At 37.9% G+C, this 15,948-nt stretch overlaps 1 protein-coding gene and 2 pseudogenes across 1 annotated transcript in view; 2 read left to right on the top strand and 1 right to left on the bottom strand.

The window, feature by feature from the left end:
* UIMC1 (ubiquitin interaction motif containing 1) overlaps positions 1-15,948 on the top strand; it is a 129,833-nt gene that overhangs the window by 10,622 nt on the left and 103,263 nt on the right. The window contains exon 2 of the mRNA XM_052643052.1: positions 15,257-15,411. Within this exon, the coding sequence (XP_052499012.1) occupies positions 15,265-15,411 (147 nt within the window). The 5' untranslated portion in view covers positions 15,257-15,264. The remainder of the gene's footprint in view (positions 1-15,256; positions 15,412-15,948) is intronic.
* On the bottom strand, positions 423-3,527 carry LOC128050972 (histone-lysine N-methyltransferase SETMAR-like; annotated as a pseudogene).
* On the top strand, positions 8,888-9,791 carry LOC128050971 (tubulin--tyrosine ligase-like; annotated as a pseudogene).

The following is a 15,948-nucleotide window of genomic DNA, read 5'->3' as shown; positions in this document are numbered from 1 at the left end:
AGATGGTACTGATTAAATTATTTCCAGCAGTGGAGACACAGACTTAGAGAATAGACTTATAGACATGGAGCGGTGGGGAAGGAAGGAGAGGATGGGTTGTATGGAGAGAGTAACATGGAAACATCCATTACCATGTGTAAAATAGATATAGTAGCCAGTGGGAATTTGCTGTATGACTCAGAGAACTCAAACCCCAGTTTGAGGGGTGGGATGGGAAAGGTGGGATGGGAAAGGTGGGAGGGAGGTCCAAGAGGGAGGGGATATATGTACCTATGACTGATTCATGTTGATGTTCGACAGAAACTAACACAATACTGTAAAATAATTATCCTTCAGTTAAAAATAAATAAATTTATATAAAATAGGTGCAGTTTTAGATCATGAATTTTACGTCATTAGAACTAGGCTCAAAGACATCTTTATTAATCAAAATAGAAACCATTACTGTCAACACATTTTTACCAATGAGAAATAAGTTTGTTTATTCCTGTAGCATAAAAATCCTTGCTTTGGGATTTGATGAACTCTTGGAAAGCATTTTCTGCCTCCTGCTGGTTATGGCGGAGAGGGCAATGGCACCCTACTCCAGTACCCTTGCCTGGAAAATCCCATGGAGGCTGGAGCATGGTAGGCTGCAGTCCATGGGGTCGCTGGGAGTGGGACATGACTGAGTGACTTCACTTTCACTTTTCACTTTCGTGCATTGGAGAAGGAAATGGCAACCCACTCCAGTATTCTTGTCTGGAGAATCCCAGGGACCGGGGAGCCTGGTGGGCTTCCGTCTATGGGGTCGCACCGAGTCGGCCACGACTGCAGCTACTTAGCAGCAGCAGCAGCAGCATCTGGTTATGGAAACATTTTCCCTTCAAAAAGTTGTCAAGATGCTTGAAGAAGTGGTCGTTGGTTGGCGTGAGGTCAGATGAATATGGCAGATGACACAAAATTTCGTAGCCTAATTTGTTCAACTTTTGAAGTGTTGGTTGTGGGAAGTGCGGTGAGATGTTGTTATGGAGAAGAATTGGGCCTATTCTGTTAATCAATGCCATCTGCGTGCCTTGAAGTTTTCGGTGCCTCTCATCGATTTGCTGAGCATACTTCTCAGATGTAATGGTTTCACTGGGATTCAGAAAGCTTTAGTGGATTAGACGGGCAGCAGACCACCAGACAGTGACCATGACCTCTTTTTGGTGCAAGTTTGGCGTTGGGAGGTGCTTTGAAGCTTCTTCTTGATCCAGCCACTGAGCTGGTCGTTGCATAAAATCCACTTTTTGTCACAATCTGATTGAGAAATGGTTCATAGTTGTTGCACAGGATAAGAGAAGATAATACTTTAAAATAATAATATTTTTGATGTGTGGTCAGCTCACAAGACACCCACTTATCAAGCTTTTTCACATTTCCAATTTGTGAGGTTGAATTGTTTGGCAGCTTATTGTGGAATTGTAAGAGGATCAACTTTGATGATCCTCTTAACTGGTTGTTGTCAACTTCCGAGGGCCAGCCACCGTGCTCCTTATTCTCAAGGCTCTTGTTTCCTTTGTAAGACTTCTTGAACCACCACTGCACTGTATGTTTGTTAGCAATTCCTGGGCCAAAAGTGTTGCTGATGTTGTGAGTTGTCTTCACTGCTTTATGACCCATTTTGAACGCGAATAAGAAAGTTGCTTAAATTTACTTTTTGTTTAACATCATTTCAATAGTCTAAAATAAACAGCAAGTAATAATGTCATTAGCAAAAAAACTAAAGTGAAAACTGTGCATTAAAATGATATATTACATAACCACATTTATTTAAAAATGTATTCCAATATCAAACAGCAAATTCAGCAATGCAGAACTGGAATTACTTTAGCACCAACCTAGTAGTTCCTGTTGGAAGCATGGAGTCTTAGCTTCCATGGACTACCAGGGAAGTTCTTCGTTGTTTTGTTTTGTTTTTTTCATTGCTGAATATGTTCCATAGTATATATATATACCACAGTTTGCTTAGCCACTCACCTACTGAAGGACTTTGAACTGTTTCCTCGATTTGCTATTACAAATAAAGCTGCTGTGAACATTTGTGTACAAGGTTTTCATGTGAATATAAAATTTTGTTTCTCTGGGATAAATACCCAGGAGTACAGTTATTGGGTTATGTGATAGTTAAGAAACTGCAGAACTCTTTTCAGAGTTGTACCATTTAACATTCCTACCAGCTTTGTATGAGTGATCCAGTTTCCCTGAACATTTGCCTGACTTTGGTGGTGTGACTTTTTACATTTTATTTATTTTGATGGGTGTGTATTCAATAGTATTATCTCGTGGTTTTAATAGATTCATTTTGAGTTGATTTTGTATAAAGTGTTAGCTTGAGGTTTTCTTTTTTCTTTTTGCCAATGGATTGATTTCTGCTTGCTTTAACACCATTTGTTGAAAAGACTTTCCCTACTAAATTAGATTTGAGTATGTTGTGATGGTTTCTGAGCTCTTTCTTCTTCATTGGTGTATGTCTATTATTCTTCCAATTCCACACTATTTTGATTACTGTAGTCATATAATAACCTTAATATGGAGTAGTGTGATTCCTCTCACTTTATTCTTTTTTGTCAGGATTGTTTAAGCCTTTTTAGGGCCTGTGCTTTTCCATGTAAATTTTATAATAAACTTGTCTAAGTCTACAAAAAGATATTGCAGGGATTTTTATAGGAATTACGTTAAATCTAAGATGAATTGGGGCTCAGATGGTGAAGAATCTGCCTGCAGCATGGGAGACCCGGGTTCGATCCTTGGGTTGGGAAGATCCCGTGGAGAAGGGAATGGCTACTCACTCCAGTATACTTGCCTGGAGAATTCCATGGACAGAGGAGCCTGGTGGGCTGTAGTTCATGGGATTGCAAAGACTTGGACATGACTGAGAGACTGATGCACTAAGATGAATTTGGGATGAATTGACAGCATTATTATGTTGAGTCTTACAATCAGTGAGCATGTATATTCCTCTGATTTAGATCTTTGGTTGCCTTCATTAATTACTAAGAGACGTTCAGTTCAGTTCAGTCGCTCAGTTGTGTCTAACTCTTTGCGACCCCATGGACTGCAGCACACCAGGCCTCCCTGTCCATCACCAACTCCCGGAGTTAACTCAAACTCAGGTCCATTGAGTTGGTGATGCCATCCAGTCATCTCAAATATTTAGGCATAAATCTAACAAAATATGTACAGGACTTACAAGCTGAAAACTATAAAACACTGCTAGTTTTTTTTTTTAATATTTAAAAATTTTAAGACTAGAAAGTTTGGATAAAGGAGAAAAGTATAATTTCACGGCTAAATTGTTCTAAATTTTGCATAAGTAATTTATTTAATAAGTATTTGATGATTATCTGTTATTTACAGAGAATGTGCGAAGTCCTAGGGCTAGACCTATCCTTGTCTTTCTGAAACCTACAATCTATTGGAAAAGACAGGTATTTCCTTAAAAAAATCACAAGCATAAATATATAGTTACAGCTGTGATTACTTACTTTGAGGGAAAGCTGATGCATTGCGCGTATGTGGTAAGAGATTTGATCAAGTTTGGGGGTCAAGAAGACTTCTCTTAGATCATAGTTCAGTTGAGATCTCAAGGATGAGAAGGAGTAAACTAGGTGAACGGGGGGGTGTTGGACGGAATCTTTCATGCAGAAAAATTGTGTGAGAAGGCTTTGTGGCAGCAAAGTAGTATGGATGTAGCTTAAGAACTGAGGGAGTGGTTAGAGCAAGAGAAATCTGGCAGGAGGTCAGATAATACAGGGCATACCATATAGACCATATTAAGAGAAAAATGTCTTATATATGAAACAGTGAGATATTGAAGTTTTAAATAGTGCAATGTTATTTATTTTGTTTGTTTTGGCCTTGCCATGTGGATTGTGGGACCTTAGTTCCCTTAGTTACTGGCCACTGCTGCTGCTACTGCTGCTAAGTCGCTTCAGTCGTGTCCGACTCTGTGCGACCCCCTAGATGGCACCCCACTAGGCTCCCCTGTCCCTGTGATTCTCCAGGCAAGAACACTGGAGTGGGTTGCCATTTCCTTCTCCGATGCATGTAAGTGAAAAGTCAAAGTGAAGTCGCTCAGTCGTGTCCGACTCTTAGCGACCCCATGGACTGCAGCCCACCAGGCTCCTGCATCCATGGGATTTTCCGGGCAAGAGTGCTGGAATGGGGTGCCATTGCCTTCTCCGATTGGCCACTGAGATAGACTAAAAATGTTCCTACCTAGTGAGTCCCCGCCAGCTGTGAAAGTGAAATTATTGATATTCATGTCCTTCCTTTCCTTGGTTGGTGAATCTAGGGTCGGGGGATATATGGAAGAAGCTCTTGTAGAGATTCATGGTGTTCTTACTGAAAGTTAAGTAGTTTTCATGAATAAATATTTTTAATTTTGTTATATTCAGTTAGTTTCCAAGCTGAAATTTGTCAGCTTTTTAAGTTTCTTTTTGAGAAAAGATTTATTAACCTCTTTATTGTCATGACAAGTAGCCAGAAGTCTGTGGTTGAATTTCGGTCAGAGTATCTACCCGTGTAACCACCTCCTTAATCAAGATACAGAACACTTACTTCAAGAGGTACCTTTATGCCTTTTACCAGCCATTTTTCTCCCTCCTCCATCCTGGCCTGAGGCAATTACTTGACTTTTTTTTTTTTTTTTCCCTCTGTTGATTATATTAGTCTTTTCTAGAATTTCAAACACAGTTATACCTCAAATACTGTGGTTCAGTTCCAGACCACTGCAGTAAATCAAAATAAAGTGAGCCACATGATTTTTTGTTGTCCAGTGCATATAAAAGTTATGTTTACACTCTAGGCTGTTAAGCTTGCAGAGTCTAAAAAAATAATTTTGTTGTTGTTCAACTGCTTAGTTGTGTCTGACTCTTTACGACCCCATGGACTGCAGCACACCAGGCTTCTCTGTCCTTCACTATCATCTGGAGTTTGCTCAAGCTCATGTCTATTGGATCCATCACCAATTGGTGATGCCATTCAACCATCTCACCCTCTGTTGTCCCCTTCTCTTTCTGCCCTCAATCTTTCCCAGCATCAGGGTCTTTTCCAGTGAGTCAGCTCTTTGTATCAGGTGGCCAGACTATTGGAGCTTCAGCTTCAGTATCCGTCCTTCCAATGAATATTATGGGTTGACTTCCTTTAGGATTGATTGGTTTGATCTCCTTGCTGTCTAAGGAACTCTCAGGAGTCTTTTCTAGCACCACAGTCAAAAGCATCAATTCTTTGGCGCTCAGCCTTCTTTATGGTCCAACTCTCACGTCCATACAATGTATCTATTGAATTAACGGGGAACTACCCAATACTCTGTAGCGGCCTATATGGAAAAAGAATCTTAAGAGTGAATATATGTATAACTGATTTATTTTGTTGTACACTTAAATCTATTAATAACAAAATTTATAAATTGACTATAATGAAAATGAAAAAGTTGCTAAAAATTGCTGTCATCTGAATCTTCATTGAATTATAGTAGTAACATAAAAAAATTACTGATCAAGAAAAAGAAAAAGAAAAATGAAAAAAAAATCATTGAAAGTGGGTCACCTTGATAAATATAATGAAAAAGTTTGAAATGTTGCAAGAATTACCAAAATGTGACACACAGATACGAAGTGAGAAAAGTACTGTTGGGAGACTTGCTCCACACACGATTGCTACAAACATTCAGTTTGTAAAAAAATGCAGTATCTACAAAGTGCAAAAAATGAGGTATGCCTGTAAATGGAATCATATGGTATGTACTTATTTGTGTCTTGCTTTCTTTGCTCACCATAATGTTTTATGTAGTTTAATTGGTGAAGTAGTTTTCTATGGTATGGATAGACCACAGTTTGTTTATCCATTCCCCTATTGGTGGATATTTGGGCTGTTTAGAGATTTCGTCTATTACGAATAGGGCTACTATGAACGTGACTTTATTTCTTTTGGGTAAATACTTGAAATGGCTAGGTCATATAGTAGGTGTATGTTTTACTTTTTAAGAAACTGCCAAACTGTCTTTTCAAAGTGGTTGTACCACTTTATATTCCTAACAGCAATGTATTAGCGTTCTAGCTGCTCCTGTATTCTTATCAATGCCTGATCTTTTTAGTCTTTTAAATTTTAGCCATGCTAGTGGATGTGTAGTGGTGTCTCATGTTATTTTTTTCCTTATCAATTTTATTGCAAAATGATTTATGTGTAATAAACTGCATCTATTTGAAGCATATAGTGTGATGAAATTTTCCAGTTGTATACACTTGTGAAACTGCTGCCAAAATCATGATACAGTAGGTTCCCATCACCCTCAAAAGCTTCCTCATGCTGTCTTCTGTCCTTCTCTTCTTACACTCCTGAACCTTAGTAACCACTGATTTACTTTTTGTCACTATAGGTTAGATTACATTTTATATAAATGGAATAATACAACCTTTGCTCTTTGTGACTGGCTTATTTCTTTGGCTGTGCTGGGTCTTACTTGCTGTGTTTGAACTTAGTTGCAGGATGTGGGACCTAGTTCTCTGACCAGGGATTGAACCCGGGTCCCCTCCTTTGGGAGCGTGGAGTCTTAACCACTGGACCACCAGGGAAATTTTTCATTCAGCAAAATGATTTTGAGGTTCACTCATATTTTTGCCTGTGTCCTTTTTATTGCTGAGTAATATTCTGTTGTATGAATAAATCACAATTTGTTTATTCATCTGTTGATGGACATTTGGGTCATCTCGTGGGGTTCCCTGGTGGCTCAGAGGGTAAATTGTCTGCCTACAACGTGGGAGGCCTGGGTTCGATCCTTGGGTTGGGAAGATCCCCTGGAGAAGGAAATGGCAACCCACTCCTGTACTCTTCTTGCCTGGAAAATTCCACTGATGGAGGAGCTTCAGTCCGTGGAATTGCAGAGTTGCACACGACTGAGCAATTTCACTTCTTAGTGCTTGACATTGTGTGAAAAGCTTCTTTGAACATTACTGTACAAGTTTTTATGTGGTGACATGTTTTTGTTTCTGTTGAGTAAATAGTGGTAAGCAGAATGACTGGCCTGTATAGTAGTACACATTTAATTTTAAGAAACTGCCTGACAGTTTTCCAAAGTGGCTTAAAATTTTACATTTCCATTGGCAGTGTATGAGAGATCCATGTATTCCTCATTCCTGCCCACATTAGTGTTTTCAGTATTTTTAATTGTAACCATTATAATGGGTATGTAGTGTTATGTCATTGTGGCTTTAATTTCTATTTTGATAACTAATGATGCAGAGCATCTTTTTCTGTTTGTTTTGCTTATTGGCTATTAGTACATTTGCTTTTGTGTCCATATCTTGCTCATTTAAAAAATTGGGTTGTCTTTATTATTGCATTATGAGAGTTATTTGGGCTTCCCTGGTGGCTCCAGTTGGTAAAGAATCCTCATGCAGTGCAGGAGACCTCCTGTAATGCAGGAGACCTGGGTTTGATCCCTGGGTTGGGAAAATACCCTGGAGAAGGAAATGGCAACCCACTCCAGTATTCTTGCCTGAGAAATCCCATGTACAGAGGGGCCTGGTGAGCTACAGTTAATGGGGTTGCAAGGTTGGACACGACTTAGCAACTAAACCATCACCACCATAAGAGTTCTTTATATATTGTGACTATGAGTCTTTTGCAAGATATATGCATTGCAAATATTTTCTCCCATTTTATGACTTGTCCTTTTGTTTTCTTATTGGTGTCTTTTGAAGAATATAAGTTTTAAGTTTCATTGAAGCCTAGTTTGTCAGTTTTTTAAAAAATTCTGTGTCTTTTACTCTTTGTATCCTGAGAAATCTTTGTTACTCAGGTCACAGAAATTTTCCCTTTCAGTGTTAGAAGACATGCACACACAAAAAACCCCCAAAATGTAAGAAGGTAAAATAGTCATAATTCTTAAACACAAAAACACTAGGAGACTGGTTATGCACGTCAATTTAAATCTTCGGGTTGTTTCTGAAAATGAAGGGGTTTAGCTAGATCATTGGTAGTTCTAAACTCTTTTGGATTTTGAGCTCCTCTGAGAGTTGGATGAAAGCTATAAGAATTTTTCCCAGGGAGCATACAAAAACAAGACAGTTTTACACACAGTTTCAGGAGATTGTGAATCCCTTGAAGCCTAACCATAGGTCCTTTAAGGGCTTGGGGATTGATTAAGAACCCTTAGCTAGCAGTTCTTTAAGTATTTATCTAAGATTTATCTCTTTAATTTGCCAGATTCCTTTATACTTTTACCTCAGATGTCTTAGCTGTTTCTTTCTTGGTCTCCAAAAAGATTTGTTTTTCTTTGGGTAATTTCCATTATGGCGGTAACAGACCTAAGTCTAAAAGGAGGGATAGAGTGAGTGGTTAAAACTGAAAACTTCAGTGATTTTAGTAATTTATATTAGAATATGGCACTGTTTATACAAAGTTTTGTTTTGTGTGTGTTTTTTAAATATCTGTTACAGTTTGGTGTTTGAAGAATTGCTCCCCCAACTGCAGGATTATCATTAAAATTAATTCATTTTACTTTAGGAAGTAAAAATACGTCTAATTTATCTAAAAATTTGTCTAATAGTGTTATAGGTTAAATCCTTCCACATATTCATGTTTGATAAATTTTTTTTCTTGCAAATTGACAGTTCATGTCTCGTTATCTAATGGGATGTTAGTATTTTGTGTCAGTTTGTACTTTTTAAATATAATCAATAGCTTTTTTCATGTATGCTATAAATATTTTTCTAATTTTATTGTTACTGTATGTATTTAAATATATATAGACTCAAAAGTTTAGGTGGCGGGCGCCTGGGCTGGTCCCTAGCTGAGCCACCGCCCGCTGGCTGGTCCCTGAGGCAGCTGGTGGGGTGGGGGTGCCGGCGCACAGCCTTTCGCCATGTACACCTTCGAGGTGCGCGATGAGAACAGCAACGTCTGTGCCAACGAGGTGTTCTGGCTGCTGCTCGCCACCGGCCACCGGAAGCGGCTGCAGTGGGACAACCCCAGGTTCAGCCTGATGCTGGAAGAAAGAAACCGGCTGCCCTTCGGAAGACTGGATCGTGAACCTGGGCTGATGCAGTTGGTGAATTACTACAGAGGGGCGGACAAACTGTGTTGCAAAGCATCTTTAGTGAAGCTCATCAAAACCAGCCCAGAACAGGCTGAGTCCTGCACATTGTTCTGCGAGTCCTACGTGATTTATCCAACCAACCTCAAGACTCTAGTTGCTCCAGCTCAGAATGGAATCTATCCACCACTCCATAGTTCAAGGACAGACAACAGAGAATTTTTCCTGACTTAATAGAACAGAAAGAAAGAGGAGGGAGAGGGCAATGCTTGGATTGCAAAGTCATCAGCCGGAGCCAAAGGTGAAGGCATCCTCATCTTCTCAGAGGCTATAGAACTGTTGGATTTCATAGACAACCTAGGCCAGGTGCACGTGATCCAGAAATACCTGGAGCGCCTGCTGTTCCTGGAGCCTGGTCATCGCCAAGTTTGACATCCGAAGCTGGGTGGTGGACCGTCAGTTTAATATCTACCTCTTTAGAGAGGGTGTCCTGCAGACTGCTTCAGAACTGTATCAGGTGGGATAATTTCCAAGATAAAACCAGCCACTTGACTAATCACTGCATTCAAAAGGAGTACTCAGAGAACTATGGGAAGTATGAAGAAGGGGAATGGAATTCTTTGAGGAGTTCAATCAGTACCTAACAAGTACTTTGAACATCACCCTGGAAAGTAGTATCTTACTACAAATCAAAGGTATAATAGAGTTACCCAGTCCTATCTCTTTTGGTTAAATGTGTCTTGATGGAGCTTTGGGAGTTTGTGCCTTTCAAGGAATTGTTCCATTTCAGTTGTCGAGTTTAAGGACAAAAATTATTTGTTATATCCCTTTATTATCCTTTTAATATCTATATTATTTGTAGTGATGAAACTTTTTAAAATCCTTATGCTTTATCCTTCAGTTACCTTATATTGGTAATTTATATCTTCTCTCTTTCACTTGGGCAGATTGGTTAGAGGCTTATCAGTTTTATTAATCTCAGAATTCTAAAAGTCAGCTTTTGGCTTTATAGATTTTCTCTGTCATTATTGTTTTCAATTTCTTCATGTTCTTTATTATTTTTATTCTCCTTTTGAGGTGCTTGCTTTTCTTTTCTTTTTCTAGTTTCCTTAAAGTATAAGGTCAGGTCACTGATTTGAGATATTTAGTTTTTTAAAAAAAGACAAGCATTTAATGCCATCAGCTTTCCTATAAGAACTCCTTAGCTGCATCCCACAGATTTTGCTTTCGTGTTTTTGTTTTCATTTTATTAAAATACTTTCTAGTTGCCCTTGTGGAAAAAAAAATTTATATGTAGCTTAAATTGTTAGAGAAATGTAAATCAGAACCATAATGAGGTATTACTTCATACCGGTCAGAATGACTAGCGAAAAGTCTACACATAACAAATGCTGGAGAGGGTGTGGAGGAAAGGGAACCCTCCTACTCTGTTGGTGGGAGTGTAAATTGGTGCAGCCACTATGGAAAACAGTATGGAAGTTCCTTAAATAAAAGTAGGGCTGCCATATGATCCAGTAACCCCACTCTTAGGCATATATCAGAAAAGATGAAAACTCTTAATTTGAGAAGATACAGATACCCTAGTGTTCACAACAGCACTATTTACAGTAGCCAAGACATGGAAACAACTCAGGTGCCAATCTGGTTGGTTGGTTTAAGAAGATGTGCTATTGGAGGAATGGGAGCTGGGGGAGGGGGTGAGCATGCATGTGTGTGTCTGTGTGTCTGTGTATAAATAAAGTGGAGTATTATGCATAAGAATAAATGAAATAATACCATTTTCAGCAACATCAATGGACTTAGAGGTTATCATACGAAGTGAAGTCAAATAAAGACAAAATGTTATATAATAACACATATGTGGAGTCTAGAAAATAATACAAGTGAATCTATATATAAAACAGAAACATACTCACAGACATAGTAAACAACCTTATGGTTACCAAAGGGGAAAGGAAAATTAGGGGTAGGGGATTAACAGATATAAACTGCTATACATAAAATAGAGAAGCAGCAAGGATTTACTGTATATTACAGGGAACAATGATATTTGATATCTTGTAATAACCTGTAAGGGAAAATAATCTGAAAAAATAACTGAATCATGTTGCTGTATGCCTAGAACCAACACAGTATTGTAGGTCATCTATACTACAATGAAAAATGTATGTGTTTAATATTTTCATCATTCTGTATGATTTCTTCTATTTCCTCAAGACTTAAGTCATTCAAAAATAAACATTAAGAATAGAAAAGAAATTTGTGTTTGGCTTCTATTCTTACAGTAGGGAATGATATTGTGAGTGACTAGATTGGAAGAGTTTGAGTGTGTCCTTTATTAGTGTGTCCTTTATTACTATCCTCCCTTACTACTCAGGTTGTCCAGATGTTTTTTGACAATGAGATGTAACATTTCTCTTAGGAGTAATTGAATGATTAAACAATTTGAGAAGTTTGTAACACAGTTAATGTTCTTTTAAAATCAGTATTTAAGTCAGTGAGTCTCTGCTTTGGTTATAATAGAAAATCATCTAGAAAGTTTTTTTTTTTTTAAATTTAGGTAGATTTCTGCTGCTGCTGCTGCTAAGTCACTTTAGTCGTGTCTGACTCTGCGCAACCCCATAGATGGCAGCCTACCAGGCTCCGCTGTCCCTGTGATTCTCCAGGCAAGAATATTGGAGTGGGTTGCCATTTCCTTCTCCAATGCACGAAAGTGAAAAGTGAAAGTGAAGTCGCTGTGTCGTGTCCGACTCTCAGCGACCCCACGGACTGCAGCCCACCAGGCTCCTCCGTCCATGGGATTTTCCAGGCAGGTAGATTTCATAGACCGTAAAATCCAGCAGTTATCTTTTTAAAGTGTAGAATTTAATGGCTTTTTGTACATTCAAAATGTTGTGCAACTACCACTATGTTCCTTTTTTTTTTAAAGATTTATTTATTATTTTTGGCTTTGCTAGGTCTTTGTTGCTGTGTGCAGGCTTTCTCTAGTTGTGGCAAGCAGGGGTTATTCTTCATTGTGGTGTGTGGTCTTCTCATTGTGGTGGCTTCTTTTGTAGTAGAGCACCTGCTCCAGGTGCGTGGGCTCAGTAGTTGTGGTTTGCAGCCTCTGGAGTACTGGCTCAGTAGTTGTGGTGCACAGGCTTAGTTGCCCCAGAACATGTGGAATCTTCCCAGGCCAGGGATTGAAACTGTGTCCCCTGCATCGGCAGGTGAATTCCCTGGACCACCAGGGAAGTCCACTTTCTAATTCTAAACATTTTCATCACCCCGAAAAGAAACCCAAGGCCATTAAGTAGTTACTCTGTATTTCTGTCTCCTCAGACCTCTAGTTATCTTAATCTGCTTTCTGTCTCGGTAGATTAGTCCATTCAGGATGTTTCATATAGACAGAATCATATAATTCGTAGGCTTTTGTGTCTGGCTGCTTTCACTTAATGTGTTCTCAAGGTTTATCCATTTTGTAGCATGTGTTAGTACTTGGTTTCTTTTTAAGGCTGACCAACATTCCATTGTATGGATGGATGTACCACATTTTGTGTATCCATTCATCATTTGGATTATTTCTGTTTTTGGATATTATGATTAATGATGATGTCGCTGCTGCTACTGCTGCTGCTGCGTCACTTCAGTCTTGTCTGACTCTGTGCGACCCCCTAGATGGCAGCCCACCAGGCTCCCCCATCCCTGGGATTCTCCAGGCAAGAACACTGGAGTGGATTGCCATTTCCTTCAATGCATGAAAGTGAAAAGTGAAAGTGAAGTTGCTCAGTCGTGTCCGACTCTTAGCGACCCCATGGACTGCAGCCTACCAGGCTCCTCCATCCATGGGATTTTCCAGGCAAGAGTACTGGAGTGGGGTGCCATTGCCTTCTCCATGAACATTTAAGTGCAAGTCTTTGTTTGAATACTTGTTTTTAACTTTCTTGGATGTTTACTTGGGAGTAGAATTACTAGATGTATTTTAATATTTTGAAGAATTGCCAAGCTGTTTTCCACAGCAGCTGCAGAATTTTATATCACACTATGAATGAATGAAACTTTTAATTTCTCTGCATCCTTGCCAATGTTTGCTGTTTTCTCTAAGAAAAAAATGCAACTTTATTGAGATATAATTCACTTATCATATAATCCATCCACTTAAAGCATACAATTGAAATGAAAAAATAAAACTGCTGTATGATTCAGCAGTTTTACCTCTGAGTATTTACTCAAAGGAAACAAAACACTGATTTGAAAAGGTATATGCATACCAGTGTTAATTACAGCATTATTCACAAAAACCCAAGATATGGATGGAAGCCCTTTTGCTATTGAGTTGCGAGAGTTCTTTATTCTGTATACAATTTCTTTATTACATAGATGCTTTACAGATACTTTTCTCATTCTTTATTTTTTTTTAAACTTCCTTAATATTGTGGTTTGGAGCACAGAGGTTTTTAATCAGATGAAGCCCTGTTTATTTATTTTTTCTTTTGTTGCTTATGCTTTTGATAACATATTTAATAAACTCACCTATCCAAGATTACAAAGCTTTATGCTTATGTTCTGCCTTAGAATTTTATAGATTATGCTCTTTCATTCAGGTCTTTGATCTGTTTCATGCAATTCTTTATTATGTGAGGTAGATGTCCAATTTCATTCTTTTTGCATTTGGGGATCTAGTTGTCAGAGTACCATTTACTGCAAAGACTTATACTTTGTCCATTGAATTATCTTGGCACTTTTGTTGAAAGCAATTGACAGTAAATGTGTGGATGTTTTCTGAACTCCTTGGTCTTCTGTTCCATTGATGTTATTTTTATTCTTGTGACAGTGCCACACTGTCTTGATAATATAGCTTTGTAGTAAGTTTTGAAATTGAGATGTGTGAGTCTTTCAGCTTTGTTCCTTTTTTTCAAGATTGTTTTGGCTGTTCTGGGACTTCTGTTTTTCCTCTGTTTTGCATTTCCTCTGTGAATTTTAGGATCAACTTGTCTATGTCAACAAAAAAGCCAGTAGGAATTTTATTAGGAATTATGGTGTATTTGTAGAGCAATTTGGGGAATATTGCTGTCTTAACAGTGTTAAGTCTTCTAATTCATGAACATGGGATGTCTTTGCATTTATCTTTTATATCTTCCAGCAATATTTTATAGTTTTTGGTTGCGAACCTTGCACTTTTGTTAAATTTTAAGAATTTTTTTATTTTTGGTGCTATTAAAATATAATTTGAAATTTTAATTTTTGGATTATTTATTGCTTATAGATAGCTGTTCAGTTGATTTCTGTATATTGATTTGTATCCAGCAATCTTACTGAACTTGTTCATTAGTTGTAATGGTTTTTTAGTGGATTTCTTAGTTTTTTTTTTTTTTTTTAAATTCAAGATCATGTCATCTACAAAAGGCAATAGTTTTACTTCTTCCTTTCCCATTTGGATTTTTTATTTCTTCTTATTCCATAATCGACCTGTTTAGAACCTGTAGTATAATGTTCAATAGAAATGATGAATGCAGACATGCTTATTTTATTCCTATCCTAAGAGGAAAGCATTCAGTCTTTTACCTTTAAGTATGATTATTTGCAGTGGATTTTTAAAAAAAGTTGTCCTTTATTGGGTTGAGGCATTGATATTTTTTAAAAAAAGCTTTTAGATGAATAATAATATGCAGTTAGAGAGCCAGTTATTTAAGTTAATGTTTAAGGAACTATGATAAATTATTATATTATTCCTATTGAAATGTCACTAAAAAATGAGATTTATATATATATTTTTTCCTTTAGAGGAAAAATACAAATTTTAATTAGTAGATGAGTTCAGAAATCCAATTTTACTTCTGTTAGATAGATATCTTTTTCTTTTATATGACCAAATGATAAATAGAATCTAGAAAACTTATACTTTAAGGACATTATTTTTCCTTTTGCTGCTGCTGCTGCTGCTGCTAAATTGCTTCAGTCGTGTCTCTGTGTGACCCCATAGACGGCAGCCCACCAGGCTCCTCTGTCCCTGGAATTCTCCAGGCAAGAATACTGGAGTGGGTTGCCATTTCCTTCTCCAATGCATGCATGCATGCTAAGTCGCTTCAGTCATGTCCGACTCTGTGCGACCCTATGGACAGCAGCCCACCAGGCTCCTTTGTCCATGGGATTCTCTAGGCAAGAATACTGGAGTGGATTGCCATTTCCTTCTCCAATTTTTTTTTCCTTCTATTTCAGACAAAAGGATGCCACGGAGAAAAAAAAAAGTTAAAGAAGCCTCTGAAGCTCAGAACCTGGAGAAGAAAGATGTAGAAACTACCAGTTCTGTCAATGTGAAGAAGAAGCGTAGACTTGAGGATGCATACATTGTGATATCTGATAGTGATGGAGAGGTCAGTATTCCAAAGAGTAGAGCTCTAGGTCTCAAACTAGGCCTCCTTATCTGTGACTGGTTTGTTTGTGAGATTGAACTTTAATGACATCTTGCCAGACCATGCAGCTTTTACTCAGCTTCGTAAATGGAATTAAGAATTACTTAGAAGAAAGTAGTCATACAGTTTGGCTGAGGATGGATCATAGCTACTCAGTTTTATAATATATTAACTGATGGTGATATTTTAAAACCATTTGAATAAATCAAATGGGAAAATTTTCATATGTCTATAAAGTGAGAGAAAGACAGCTTTTTAAGTCTCTAGATATACTCTGTCCAGTGTGGTAGCAACTAGCCACCTGTAGCTATTTAAATTAATTAAAATTAAATAAAAGGAAAAATCAGTTTATCTCTTGGACTAGTCACATCTAGTGTCTGCTGTGTTAGTGCAAGTATAGAACATTTCCCTTCATTGTAGAGAGCTTTGTTGGACAGAGCTGTAATAGATTTTAAATCTTTCCCTTGATCTGTGTTTCCATTTGTTTATTGGAAATTT

This window comes from Budorcas taxicolor, chromosome 7 (assembly GCF_023091745.1).
Source record: "Budorcas taxicolor isolate Tak-1 chromosome 7, Takin1.1, whole genome shotgun sequence".
In the NCBI taxonomy this organism is placed as follows: domain Eukaryota; kingdom Metazoa; phylum Chordata; class Mammalia; order Artiodactyla; family Bovidae; genus Budorcas; species Budorcas taxicolor.
Note: the sequence above shows the minus strand (reverse complement) of the source record. Positions and strands in the feature narration are given on the sequence as shown.